The sequence below is a fragment of the Lissotriton vulgaris genome, chromosome 7 (assembly GCF_964263255.1).
Source record: "Lissotriton vulgaris chromosome 7, aLisVul1.2, whole genome shotgun sequence".
NCBI classification, from domain to species: Eukaryota; Metazoa; Chordata; class Amphibia; order Caudata; family Salamandridae; genus Lissotriton; species Lissotriton vulgaris.
Window position 1 is genome coordinate 132,067,362 of NC_141695.1, and position 13,599 is coordinate 132,080,960.

The 13,599-nt window shown below is 44.4% G+C and overlaps 1 protein-coding gene across 1 annotated transcript in view; it reads right to left on the minus strand.

Annotated features, from left to right (window-relative positions):
• The window catches only part of LOC147700995 (phospholipase A2 inhibitor gamma subunit B-like), a 184,079-nt gene that overhangs the window by 27,898 nt on the left and 142,582 nt on the right, over window positions 1–13,599 (minus strand). The window contains exon 4 of the mRNA XM_086929818.1: window positions 4,062–4,208. Within this exon, the coding sequence (XP_086785944.1) occupies window positions 4,062–4,208 (147 nt within the window). The remainder of the gene's footprint in view (window positions 1–4,061; window positions 4,209–13,599) is intronic.

Here is a 13,599-nt window from a genome sequence, read left to right on the forward strand (position 1 = left end):
ACTCCACCATCCAACTCCACCATCCAACTCCACCATCCAACTCCACCCTCCAATTCCACCCTCCAACTCCACCCTCCAACTCCAACTCCAACTCCACCCTTTAGCTCCACCCTCCAACTCCACCCTCCAACTCCACCCTCCAACTCAACTGTCCAACTCCTCCCTCCAATTCCACCCTCCAACTCCACCCTCCAACTCAACTGTCCAACTCCACCCTCCAATTCCACTCTCCAACTCCACCCTCCAACTCCAACTCCACCCTCCAACTCTAACTCCACCCTCCAACTCCAACTCCTCCCTCCAATTCCACCCTCCAACTCCACCCTCTAACTCCACCCTCCAACTCCAACTCCTCCCTCCAACTCCAACCTCCAACTCCTCCCTCCAACTCCTCCCTCCAACTCCACCCTCCAACTCCACCCTCCATCACTCAGGAACACCACCACATCACTCAGGAACACCACCATACCACTCAGGGGCACCACCACATCACTCAGGGACACCACCACATCACCCGGGAACACCACCGCATCACTCGGGGACACCATCACATCACTCGGGGACACCACCACATCACTCGGGGACACCACCACATCACTCGGGGACACCACCATATCACTCGGGGCCACCACCACATCACTCAGGGGCACCACTCAGGGGCACCACCACATCACTCGGGACACCACCACATCACTCGGGGACACCACCACATCACTCGGGGACACCACATCACTCAGGGACACCACCACATCACTCAGGGACACCACCATATCACTCGGGGACACCACCACATCACTCTAATACACCACCACATCACTCTAATACACCACCACATCACCCTAATACACCACCACATCACTCAGCCCAACCACATCATCACTCAGCACCACAACAGCACTGTCCTTGCTTGCTACCAACAAGCATTGCCATAGCCAATAGGACTCGCATTAGGAAAGTGTAAGCTATTGGCTTTGGGAATAATGATGCTATTAATTTATATATTTTCAAAGACAACACATATTAAAAAAATATGTAATTTACATACCAATAGCTCACACTTTCCTAATGCGAGACCTATTGCATTGCAAATACTTGTTACTGTAGTTTTCATTAAGGCTGAAGTCTATCAGTTGGACAGAACTTTCTTATTCAATATATCAATCTTGTTGAGAAGTTCGATCCTGTCCCTTTAAAAGCCCTGCTTAGAGGTGTCAGCTCTGCCCCCATACATGTTTAACATGTATGCTTAAAGCGGAGCACTGGTACTGAGCCAAGAAGGTACATGGAACATGTTGAAGTTGCGATACTATCCCACTACACTACATCAGCCCTACTGATGAGTGCCCGCACTTCCTCAGTAAAGGTTACAGCAGAGCACTGAAATGTTGTCACTGTCCCTATGCGAGGATCTAAATCATTCTGACAGGCCAATATTGTTGTATTGCAGCAAAACCCACCGGTTCTGGGCTGTCCTAATAAATGTTCAGCAGCCCTACTGCTCCATTAGTAGCAGAGCAACCTCGCTGAAAAGAGCTGCTACTGTCCCATAAAGTGTAAAGCACCCCTGCTGCGAGGTGCTGATACTGTCCCATAGGGCGTAAAGCACCCCTGCTGAGAGGTGCTGCTACTGTTCCATAAAGCGTAAAGCACCCCTGCTGCAAGGTGCTAATACTGTCCCTTAGGGCTTAAAGCACCCCTGCTGAGAGGTGCTGATACTTTCCCATAGGGCGTAAAGCACCCCTGCTGAGAGGTGCTGATACTGTCCCATAGGGTGTAAAGCACCCCTGCTGAGAGGTGCTGATACTGTCCCATAGGGTGTAAAGCACCCCTGCTGAGAGGTGCTGATACTGTCCCATAGGGCGTAAAGCACCCCTGCTGAGAGGTGCGAATACTGTCCCATAGGGCGTAAAGAACCCTGCTGAGAGGTGCTGATACTGTCCCATAGGGCGTAAAGCACCCCTGCTGCGAGGTGCTGATACTGTCCCATAGGGCGTAAAGCACCCCTGCTGAGAGGTGCTGATACTGTCCCATAGGGTTTAAAGCACCCCTGCTGAGAGGTGCTGATACTGTCCCATAGTGCGTAAAGCACCCCTGTTGAGAGGTGCTGATACTGTCCCATAGGGCGTAAAGCACCCCTGCTGAGAGGTGCGAATACTGTCCCAAAGGGCGTAAAGCACCCCTGCTGAGAGGTGCTGATACTGTCCCATTGGGCGTGAAGCACCTCTGCTGAGAGGTGCTGATACTATCCCATAGGGCGTAAAGCACCCCTGCTGAGAGGTGCTGATACTGTCCCATAAAGCACCCCTGCTGAGAGGTGCTGTTACTGTCCCATAAGGCATAAAGCACCCCTGCTGAGAGGTGCTGATACTGTCCCATAGGGCGTAAAGCACCCCCGCTGAGAGGTGCGTAAAGCACCCCTGCTGCGAGGTGCTGATACTGTCCCATAGGGCGTAAAGCACCCCTGCTGAGAGGTGCTGATACTGTCCCATAGGGTGTAAAGCACCCCCACTGTGAGGTGCTGATACTGTCCCATAGGGCGTAAAGCACCCCTGCTGAGAGATACTGATACTGTCCCATAGGGCGTAAAGCACCCCTGCTGAGAGGTGCTGATACTGTCCCATAGGGCGTAAAGCACCCCTGCTGAGAGGTGCTGATACTGTCCCATAGGGTGTAAAGCACCCCCGCTGTGAGGTGCTGATACTGTCCCATAGGGCGTAAAGCACCCCTGCTGAGAGGTGCTGATACTGTCCCATAGGGCGTAAAGCACCCTTGCTGCGAGGTGCTGATACTGTCCCATAGGGCGTAAAGCACCTCTGCTGAGAGGTGCTGATACTGTCCCATAGGGCGTAAAGCACCCTTGCTGCGAGGTGCTGATACTGTCCCATAGGGCGTAAAGCACCCTTGCTAGGTCTTGCTTCGCTTTTGGGATCTTATCAGTGTTTAGCCACGCAACAGTTGATGTTGCTGCACCAAGGATATTGTGCTGCATAACTAAATACTTATAAGGTCCCAAAATCGAGACCTATTGGCTATGCCAATGCTTGTTCTTTTTTGCCTTCTTTCTCTCTTTTTTGCCTTCTTTCCTTTTTCGGGTCCTTTCTTGTCTTCTTCCCTTTTTCTTTCTCTTATGCTCTTTCCTTCTGTCTTCTTTTACGTCTTTTTTTCTTATTTGTCTTCTTTACTTGAACATGTGCATATGCACAGTGATATTAAGGAATTAATTCATTATCAAATTTTAATTTCAAGTTGTTGGAGATGATTTTTGATTTAATTCCTCATCTCGTGGAGAGACAAGAATATACCTGGGTTCAAGCTCCACTGAAGAGGGCCCAGAAGGTGGAATGGCGGGTACTTGTTGGAAGCATAAATTTGCTCAGGAACAACTAGTAGGTTATAGTTAGTAGAAAGAGATAAGAATATATTGAAATATTATGTTGTATTTAGGGTCATATCACTCAATGCTTTGAAGCATCAGACGCTTGAATTGTGCTCTGTTTTGCCTGAAAGCCAGCTATCTTAGTTGTGGTAGAATCAGGGGGGTGTTTAATAGGAAAGTTCTTGTGACAAGTTCAGGGCTTTGTCATGTGGTACAGGGGAGTATTGAGGTACTCCCACAAGTATCATTAATCAATTTGCTGTACACTTCTAATAAAGTAACATGTTTCTTTGCATGTATGAATGATATCCTTCATAAATTGGTAACATTGTCCAGTAGCTCTATTTGTAATGAAACATTCCACCATCATAGAAGGGTTGAAAAGCAACCCAAGGTTTCTTATAAAAGAGGAAAGGTTGATGGTATGAGGGGGAACTAATGACCCTAGTTAGATAGATTGTATTTGACCAGGAGTTCCTCTGCTTCAGATGTTCAATGCCTCAAACACTGCCTGCACATCATCCAAAAGAGGATGTCCAGCGTCTACCCGACGCTGTTCTTGTGTCCTTTATGAGATGGCATTATGGGCCACCCTCTGTGCTCATGCAAACTGTGTAGCTCTCTATTCCTCGGAATACATGGCAGAAAGTTCTGTGAACCAACCACCTCTTTTGAGAATAATTACCTGTTGATACATTCGCAGTACTGTGAAGACACCTCGTCTCCTCCCCGGTGCAATCCTTGATCACATGCTTGGAACATGTTTGCGACTGTTCCTCAAAGCACCAGGGGCACTTCACTCCATTAGGTTTTGCAGGTGCAAATGGAAGTGCTGAAAGCAGAAAAGAAAACATCTTTAATATGAATTCCTAGCACATTAACACGGATTATGCAGGTTTGCAGAATTTCATAAAGTGATGACATGCTGCATTACAAACTTACTTAACTTTTTCGAGGCACTTTTTGACATAAAAATAAAAAAATCCATATCTCTGGTTCTCCTCACCTTATTCTAATCTTCTAGATATCTTATTGTTCATTAAACTTTGCTCTATTCTTCTAAAGTGTTTTGGCAGTTTTCTTGTGTTGTGTTCTTTACTTTAAACTTGTTGGTACTGCTTGAACTTAGCATGCTCTTCTCTGGGGATTGCTTGTGTGAAAGCTAGCAGAAGTTGAACAGAGATTCTCTATAAACTGTGGTTTGACCTACCCACGGTGGGTGTATTCAGTTGGCAGGGGTACTACCCTCCCAAATTAATAAATATTTCTGGCAGACTTCATACGTATTCGTTATTATGAAGGGGCGTGTTGAAGATGTCCATTCCAAATACCAATCAGTTTGCAATTTATCAATATTTTGTGACCAAAATCTGTTTGCAAAACATGGAAAAATGACAGACTCCTGAGATGCAGTTTAAGGCATTTCTGCAAGAAATGGGGGACAGTTTACAGTCCTTTCCACTAAGTGATTGTTAAAAAAAAGTTGATCGGGAGTAACCAGTTGCACAGTGGGCCAATTCTAAGAAAAACTTTTGAAAAAAGAAAACTTGGCTTTTTAAACGCAGTACCACTTCCTTAAAGGCAAATTGGCTGAATTAAAAAAAAGTTTACTTTATTGAAAGGCGATTACAGAAGTGGTGCTTTTCTGACCCCAGTGGGCCTCCATCTCTGTGACTACCACCAATCGGAGTGAGATGCAATTGGCGACCTACCTTATTCATTTTCAAAGAGCAGATGAGATTGCAACCCATAGTAAACTATTAGTATATAACTTGGTTTATTGGGCTCAAAAAGGCTGGTTACAAATTGCACCATATATTTGCAACCAATTATAAGTACATCAAACCCTAGTTTCTAACATCCTTTATCTGATCTTTCATTTACAATTAATTTATAAAACTTGAAATTGAATTGTCACTGTAACACAAAGTAGTATTTTTAAATAGGTTGTCTTTAGTGCTTTCCAAATTTGGACAAAGGTTGGACCAATCCCAATGGACACATAGATTTTTTTCCAGATCCTGAGTGCATAGATGAAGGAGCCACTTCATCTTCATTCTGATGTTGTCCTGGATGTAGGTGTGCTAAGAGCCACCAGAGATGGTAAGTCGGGCAGTCAGATAGTCAAGGGTGCAGGTTGTGATGGCTTTATAGGTAATTGTAGGAATTTATAGGTAACCATGTCAAAAGGGCCTCTTTTGACATGGAACATGATATGATTTTGATTGGAAGTGCACTGGGTCCCTGCTAACCAGGTCCGAAGCACCACAGTTCCTTCCCAAAACGGAACTATTGCTCCTAAATTGGCACAACTTCAGCTCCTCATGTAAGTCCCAAGTAAATGCTACTCCTGATACTTAGGGGACTGGGACTGAAGAGCGTCCTTTAGGGGTGCAGCACAAATTGTTCCACCATGCAAACTGTCATTGCAGGCTGCATGTCTTAGTGCAGACAAAAACGAAGAGTTGACATGGCCTACATTCGTATGTGCCATGCCCACAGACACTACATGAGATATAGGTAAATCACCCCTGCTGCAGGCCTTCCAGCGGCAGGGTGCACTATGGCACATGTTGTTATATCTAGATACCTTCAAAACTATGGTACAAAAATAAATACAGGATCTGTACAAAGAAGCAAAAAAACACAGAAACAACCTAACAACCCAAGAAAAAACATCATTTTTCAAATCGCAAACAACAAGAACACGACTGTCTGCAATACAGACAAAGGAGGGGCATTAGTCATTTTAGATTCGGAATACTACAATGAAAATGTAGAGGTACATGTTAATGACTAATCGTTGTACATGGAGCTTAACACCAACCCCACTAAAGAATATATGAAAGTTTTGAAAACCATAATAGAACGTGCATTGGATCTAGGCACCATAACGGAACAGGACAAAAAATTCCTGAATAAGAAAAATCCAAGTACACCGACCTTACAAATGGTCCCCAAAATTCCTAAAAATATAAAAAGACCGCCATTCAGACCAATTGTCAACAAAAGGAATTCAATGCCCGAGCCTATAGGGAGGTATAAAGATCGACACTTACAATCAAGTGTCCAAAGAATGACAACTTTTCTCCAAGATACAACCGATTTTCTAAGAAAGCTTGAAGATAATAATATAGATGATCAAAACAACATCATCTTATGTACTGTGGATGTAAATTATTTATATACATCTATTCCCCACGACCTGGGACTACAAGCAATGGAATCATTTCTAGTAAACAGTGACAAAGAAATTAATTTACAAGTATTCCTTATGGAACTCATGCAATTTGCACTACACCACAGCTATTTGACTTGGAACAGATTCTTTGCACAACTCTCTTGCGTAGCTATGGGCAACTGTGCAGCCCCAGCATATGCAAATCTGTTTATGCACCGGTTTGAACTGGACTATATTTTATCGAACACGATTTGGCAACAACATCTGCTAACATATTTTTGATACATTGATGACATCTTTGTAATCTGGAAAGGGGAAGAAAATATGCTACTGGAAAACATAAATCAACTCAATCTTGTTGATGAAAGAATACTATTTTCACATACTATTAACAAAGAGAAAGTGGCATTTCTAGATGTGAATATACAATTGGAAAATAACTTGATTGTTACCTCAGTATACAAAAAAAGATGGACCGTAATAATTATCTACATTTCCAGAGCTTCCATCAAATGAGCCTCAAAAGACACCTTTCATATCCGCAGTTGCTCAGAATAAAACCAATATCATATACTGAAGAAACTTTCAAATTAACAGTGAAAAAAATCTAAGAGAAATTCTTACAACGAGCATACCCACTGCATATTATAAAGGAAGCACAAGACAGAGTGAACACCAAAGAAAGAAGCCAACATCTGAGGCTTAAACCACCAACTACCTCCAGAAGAGAACGAGCAGTTTTTTTTCTTAAAATTTTCCACTCAGAGCTTTGGAATCAAGCGTATAATTGTGACAAACTGGTCATTACTCCAAATGGAAGAAGACTTCAAAGGCATTTTTCAGTCACGTCCCATTTTTGCATACCAGCGTACCAAAAACCGGAAACAAATGTTAAGCACCAACCCTGAACTAATGGAACATATATACAGAGGGCCCGATTCACAGAATGAACTTACTACTTTTGGCATTCACAGAATGCACTTACTACTTTTGGTATTCACAGAATGAACTTACTCATTTTGGTATTCACAGAAGTTAGGACTACTAACTTTAGGACTTCTAAATGCCTTCTGGGAATACCGAAAGTCTTAAAATTACGATTTTTCTCAATTTAGTAGTAGTAAAGTTAGGACTACTAACTTTAGGATGCCTAAATGCCTTCTGTGAATACCAAACGTCTTAAAATTACGATTTTTCTCAATTTAGTAGTAGTAAAGTTAGTAGTCCTAACTTTACTACTACTAAATAGAGAAAAATCCTAATTTTAAGACTTTCGGTATTCACAGAAGGCATTTGGGCATCCTAAAGTTAGGAGCCCTACCTTTACTACTACTAAATTGAGAAAAATCCAAATTTTAAGACTTTCGGTATTCACAGAAGGCATTTAGGAGTCCTAAAGTTAGTAGTCCTAACTTCTGTGAATACCGAAATGAGTAAGTTCATTCTGTGAATACCAAAAGAAGTAAGTGCATTCTGTGAATGCCAAAAGTAGTAAGTTCATTCTGTGAATCGGGCCCAGAGGAACTATCTCATGCCATAATTGTGGAAACTGCAATCATATAATTCGAGGAAACACACTCATGCATCCCACAGAAGAAACTCCAATTAAACTGGAGGTTAATGCCACTTGTGATGCCAATTTTGTGGTTTACCTCCTCAAATGCCCATGTGGGCTACCATATGTGGGAAAGGCAGAACAGAGAAGAAAAACACGCCTTATCAAGCACAAAAGTAACATTAGAAACAAGAACCCAAAGTCTACAGTAGCAATACATTTCTTTGAGAAAATTCATAATACCAGCCAACTTCGATATATGATACTGGAGCAAATTAAAGAAAGAGAAGGATGAGACAATAAATTTTTTTTACTCTAACTCGCAATGGATTCTGAGACTTGAGAGACGCACGCACATGAAAAGCCACAGGTACGATGTTTATGAAATCTGCAACTGGCACGGTTCTTATTTTGAAGGGAGCATTGTGAAACCGTGAATCTATCGGTTGGCACTCTTTGAGTTCAGTTGATTAACCCGCCACAACACTCTTTGGGTACCATCTATTACCCCTTACGCTCACCATAGGCACGTTCCTGCCGCTGAGATTATATGAAACTCTTGGTAACAACTCGGCAGTGCTGTTTTATATTTTTTCCTCACTACATGGACACCAATGTTTTTGCTTAACGCATAGCTCACTTAGCCCACCATCGGCACAGTCTTTCTACCGCATGTTATATACTGTTCACGTTTTTAAATTTACATCCTGAAAACCACACCCACTTAGTTTTTTCGACAATTTAATACAAACTGACAGTCACATAGCACTATGCTCAGTCACCACCCTATTTTTTTTATTGTAGCATGAATGTATTGATTGATACCTCGCATTGCAGTAGATTGTTGGATTAAGTTGAATGTATTAAGTTGAATGCGTTTTGTTTACCTTGTTTCAGAGAAAACCCCCTGATGAAGGGCTGGTCCCGAAATGCATAGGGGAAATATATACCCTGTGATGATTCAACAAAAAGTTTGGATACAACGAATTGATGTGACCATAATTTGAACACCAATTATTACATCAAATGTGGAAATCATCATATCAGTGTTAAAAGAACTCTTTGAAAAATAAATTGAGTTTGAACACTTCAATGCGTGATTAAATTATTGTGGAAAAGCAATTCTTTCACTGAATGAGAGCCTGTAGGCAGTGACCCCATCCCATTGGAAAGGGAAAATTCTGGTCATATCTGCCTCAGCAGATATGGTCCTGCAATATCTAAGTCGCTCTTGGCTATTGTAAGTGGGCAGGAAAGGCATTGAGAGTACAGGGGCTGGACACCCATTATTAGGAGTTCCCCAGCACCATGATGGCTTCACTGCACTCAAAGATGGTTGGTACCAAACATCTCATCTTAATAAACCCACACAGATCCCAGTGTTGGATTTATTAATAAATGCACGCAGAGGGCACTCTAGAGGACATCGTACATCAGTCTCAGCAAACCTGCCACCAGTAGACATGTTTTGACCTCATGGGGTGAGAGCCTTCATTCTCAGAGGCCAGGAACAATGCCTGCTCTGGATGGAAGTGCCTAATACTTCATGCAGACCAGAATGGCATTAGCACGGCGGGTAGCTTCAAAGGTGATGATGACTTTTAAATGCAATTCAGGTATCTCCAGTTAGTGATGCCAACCCCCCTGTCCTGCCCCACATTTTGGGGGGAGTACAGGCTGGAAAATTGGTTAGATTAGGAGGTGTGCCCATATTCAGCCTGAAAAATCCCTAAGGAGTGGCAGGTGATGTGGACCTCACTATTTAGATGCTCCATCTTGTGTTGGAAAGAATTAGCCAACCAGGGTCAGTGTTATTCTCATTTCCTAACAGAACTGGAAAAATAAAAATATAGTCACCCTAAAGGTAGGTAGCCCAGTAGCTTTAGGTGGCACCCTTTGACACTGAACTTCGGATCTGATGGACCAAAAATAAGAAACAAACAAAGAAGAGCTGCCGAAGCCTAAGGGCCTGCTGTGGACTTTGGGCACGTAACCCTGCCTACCGCTTGAAGACCAATCCATTGCTGTGAGATGTCTCATTATGCCGCTGTAAGGACTCTAAAAACCCCAGAGGACTTTCAACAGTTCGACAATCACCCATGTAATCCCTTGGAGTAGAGGAGCTTCTCCCCTGCAGAACGCAGGCACTGGACCTGTAGAGTGTGGTGAACCGAATCGCAGCTCCCTGGCCCGACTAATGCTGCTGTGCACCATACTCAAGAATGTGTACGTGCAGAAAATGCAGTGGTAAGTCTCTGAATGGGATCACAGACGAACCCTGACCATGTCAAGGAGCTCACTGAGGCAACTCTAATCTCAGAGGGTGGGTTGGATGTATCTACCCTGGCTGTCTGGCATAGTAACCTGGTGAGATACAGACAACAGCCACATATAAATGGGGTTAGAGTTGAAGCCCTGAGAGACACTGGTGCTAGTGACACCATGGTGGATGAGCAACTGATGTCCTCGAAAGAGTACTTAACTGGTGAGACCTACACAGTCTTCAATACTGATAATCGGGCTAAGGTACATCCAATGACGTTGGTGTCCTTAGAGTCGGAAGGGGTTACTGGGCACAAAAGGGTGGTGGTATCTTCTGCAATTCCTGTACATTGACTGCTAGGCAATGAGCTGGAGTCCTCAGGATGGGCTGAGTTCAAAAGAAAAACACATGCAGACATGCTGGGTACACCTAAATGGGTATGCTTGAAAACCAGAGCACAGAGTAGAACCAAGGGTGAAAAAGAAAATTCGGAATCTGAAATTACGCCCCAACCTTCAAAGAGAAAAGGCAAGAAGACTGCTTCTCAACAGACACAGACCCCAGACAGATCCCCTCTCCTGAGGAAGAAGACCTGTTAGCCCCAGAGGGAACTGAAGCCCAGGAGCTTAGGCCTTACATGGCAGAGCTCTTTGGCCCAGGAGGGCCCTCTAGGGAAGATCTGTGCCAGGTGCAGAGGACTTGCCCCACTCTTGAAGGCCTGAAACAGCAAGCTGCCGATCAGGGAAAGAGAGTTGTCAGAGGCTCCCACAGGACCTGTCGGGAAAAAGGACTGCTGTACACTGAGGCCAGAGACCCCAAACCTGGTGTTACTAGGAGAGTGCTGGTGCCTCAGCAGTTCAAAGAGTTTCTCCTCACATTGACTCATTACATCCCCCTAGCTAGGCATCTTGGCCAAACCAAAACTTAGAGTAGGTTGGTGAGCCACTTCTACTGGCCAGGTATGTCCCAAAAGGTGGAGGAGTTTGTTAACTCCTGTGTCACCTGTCAAGCCAATGGCAAGACAGGTGGCCACCTGAAGGACCCCCTTAATTCAACTTACAGTAGTTGGGGTTCCCTTTGAAAGGGTATATATCAACAATGTTATTCCCCTTGACCCTCAAACAGCCGCAGGAAACTGATTCATACTGGTAGTAGTGGATCATGCGAACAGGCATCCTGAAGCTATTCCCCTAAGGACCACCACTACCCCTGGTGTCAGACAGAGGTACAAAATTCATATCTACTCACCGAATACATGTGGGCTGAATGTGGAGTGACTTACACTTTCATTACCCCATATTATATGCAGTGGAATGGGCTTGTTGAAAGGTTCAACAAGACCATGAAAGGTATGATTGGCGGACTCCCTGAAAACTCAGAAGGAGATGGGATGTCTTACTATAAGGTCTGCTTTTCGCCTACTGACTGGCACCCCAGAAGTGAGTAGGGTTTTCCTCCTTTGAACTTCTGTTTGGTCATCCTGAAAGGGGACCATTGTGTCTTGTGAGAGAAGGATGGGAGAAGCCTCGCCAACAGCCCAAACAGGATATTGCAGATTATGTGCTTGGCCTTCTTTCCAGGATGGCTGAGTACATGACAAAGCAAATAAAAACCTTGAGGCCGGCCAAGAGCTCCAGAAGCTTGAGTATGAACAGAAGGCTGCCATGGTGGAGTTGCAACCAGGGCTGAAGGTGTGGGTGACCAGACCCTACCATATCATTGAGAAAAAGGGGAGGTCACCTATCTAAGTCATCTATCTGCTGGACCCTGGCACTTGCAGGAACCCCAAGAGGGTTATCCATGTAAACCACCTTAAACCCTATCATGAAAGGGCCGAAGTGACCAGGCTGATAGTCACAGATGAGGATCATAACCTCTCCCTGAACTCCTCACAAACAACCCTAAAGATGGGCCAGTGGACGGAGTGGTCTTGTCAGACACCCTCACTGTCCAACACAATATAGATTGCAGGTGAATCCTAAATCAGTTTTCTGGGGCCTTCTCCTTGACACTGGGAGCATCCTTCCTGTCAAAAAGAAAATATTCAGTTAGTCTAATTATGTCAAGGAGAGCATCAAAGCTGTGGTGAGCAAGATTCTGGTATTGGGAGTCACTGAATACTCTGAGAGCCCCTGGGCCAGCCCAGTTGTTTTAGTCCCCAACCCTGGGCGAGAATGTAGCCTAACTGCTAGAGCGGTCGGGCTCGAAGCTGGGGAACCGGGTTTGAGTCTCATCAGGGGCGCTCAGCATCCTGTGATTCTGGGCAAATCACTTAATCTTCCCGTACCTAACAAAAACAAAACTGGTGCTCTGACAACTGATATCTTTGTGTCGAGTTTGCGCTATTCAAAAGTCCCTCAATTTTATTTTTTAAAACCTCACACCCATGTTGGAAAGAGAAAGATGAGGTTTGTGTGGACTATAGGGGCTTTAATGCTCTAACCAAAATGGATGCTTACCCAATTCCTAGGCCTGATGAGCTAATTCACAGGTTGCCGGGCAGCCAAATATATCAGTACTTTTTATCTCACTTCAGGGTATTGGCAGTTAGGTCTGACCCGTAGAGCAAAAGAGAAATCAGCTCTCTCGATCCCTGATGGGAATTACCAGCTTACTATGATTTCCAAATGTTGGTGAACAAAGTCTTGTTGGGTCGGAATCCTTTAGTCCAGTTTATCTTGAGGATATTGCTGTCTTTAGCTCCACATGGCAGGATGAACTGATTGACTTTGGCAAGGTACTCGAGGTCCTCAGGAGTGCAGGCCGCACTATTAAGGCAAGCAAGTGCCAGAAAACGCAGGGCACTGCTGTGTACTTGGGCCACCTTGTAGGTTGATGCTAAGGTCAACTCTTACAGCCCCAAGATGCAGAAAATTCTGGACTGGGCAGCTCCAACCACCCAGACTCAAGTCAGGGCATTTCCTGGCATGACTGGGGATTACAGGAGGCTTGTGAGGGAATATGGGTCCATTGTGGCCCCCACAACGAGCTGAACCCCAAGAAAATTCCCAAGAAGGTTAATTGGACTGTGAGTTGTCAAAAATCTTTTGAGACCCTGAAAGAAGCAATATGCTCAGCACCCATTCTGAAAGCTCCAGATTGCATCACTCAGTCCACAGTGCAGATAGATGCCTCTGAACATGGGATAGAAGTGGTTTGATCCCAGACCAGTGTTAACAGCCATGACCAACCTGTTGATTTCATTAGCAGAAAGTTGCTCCCCA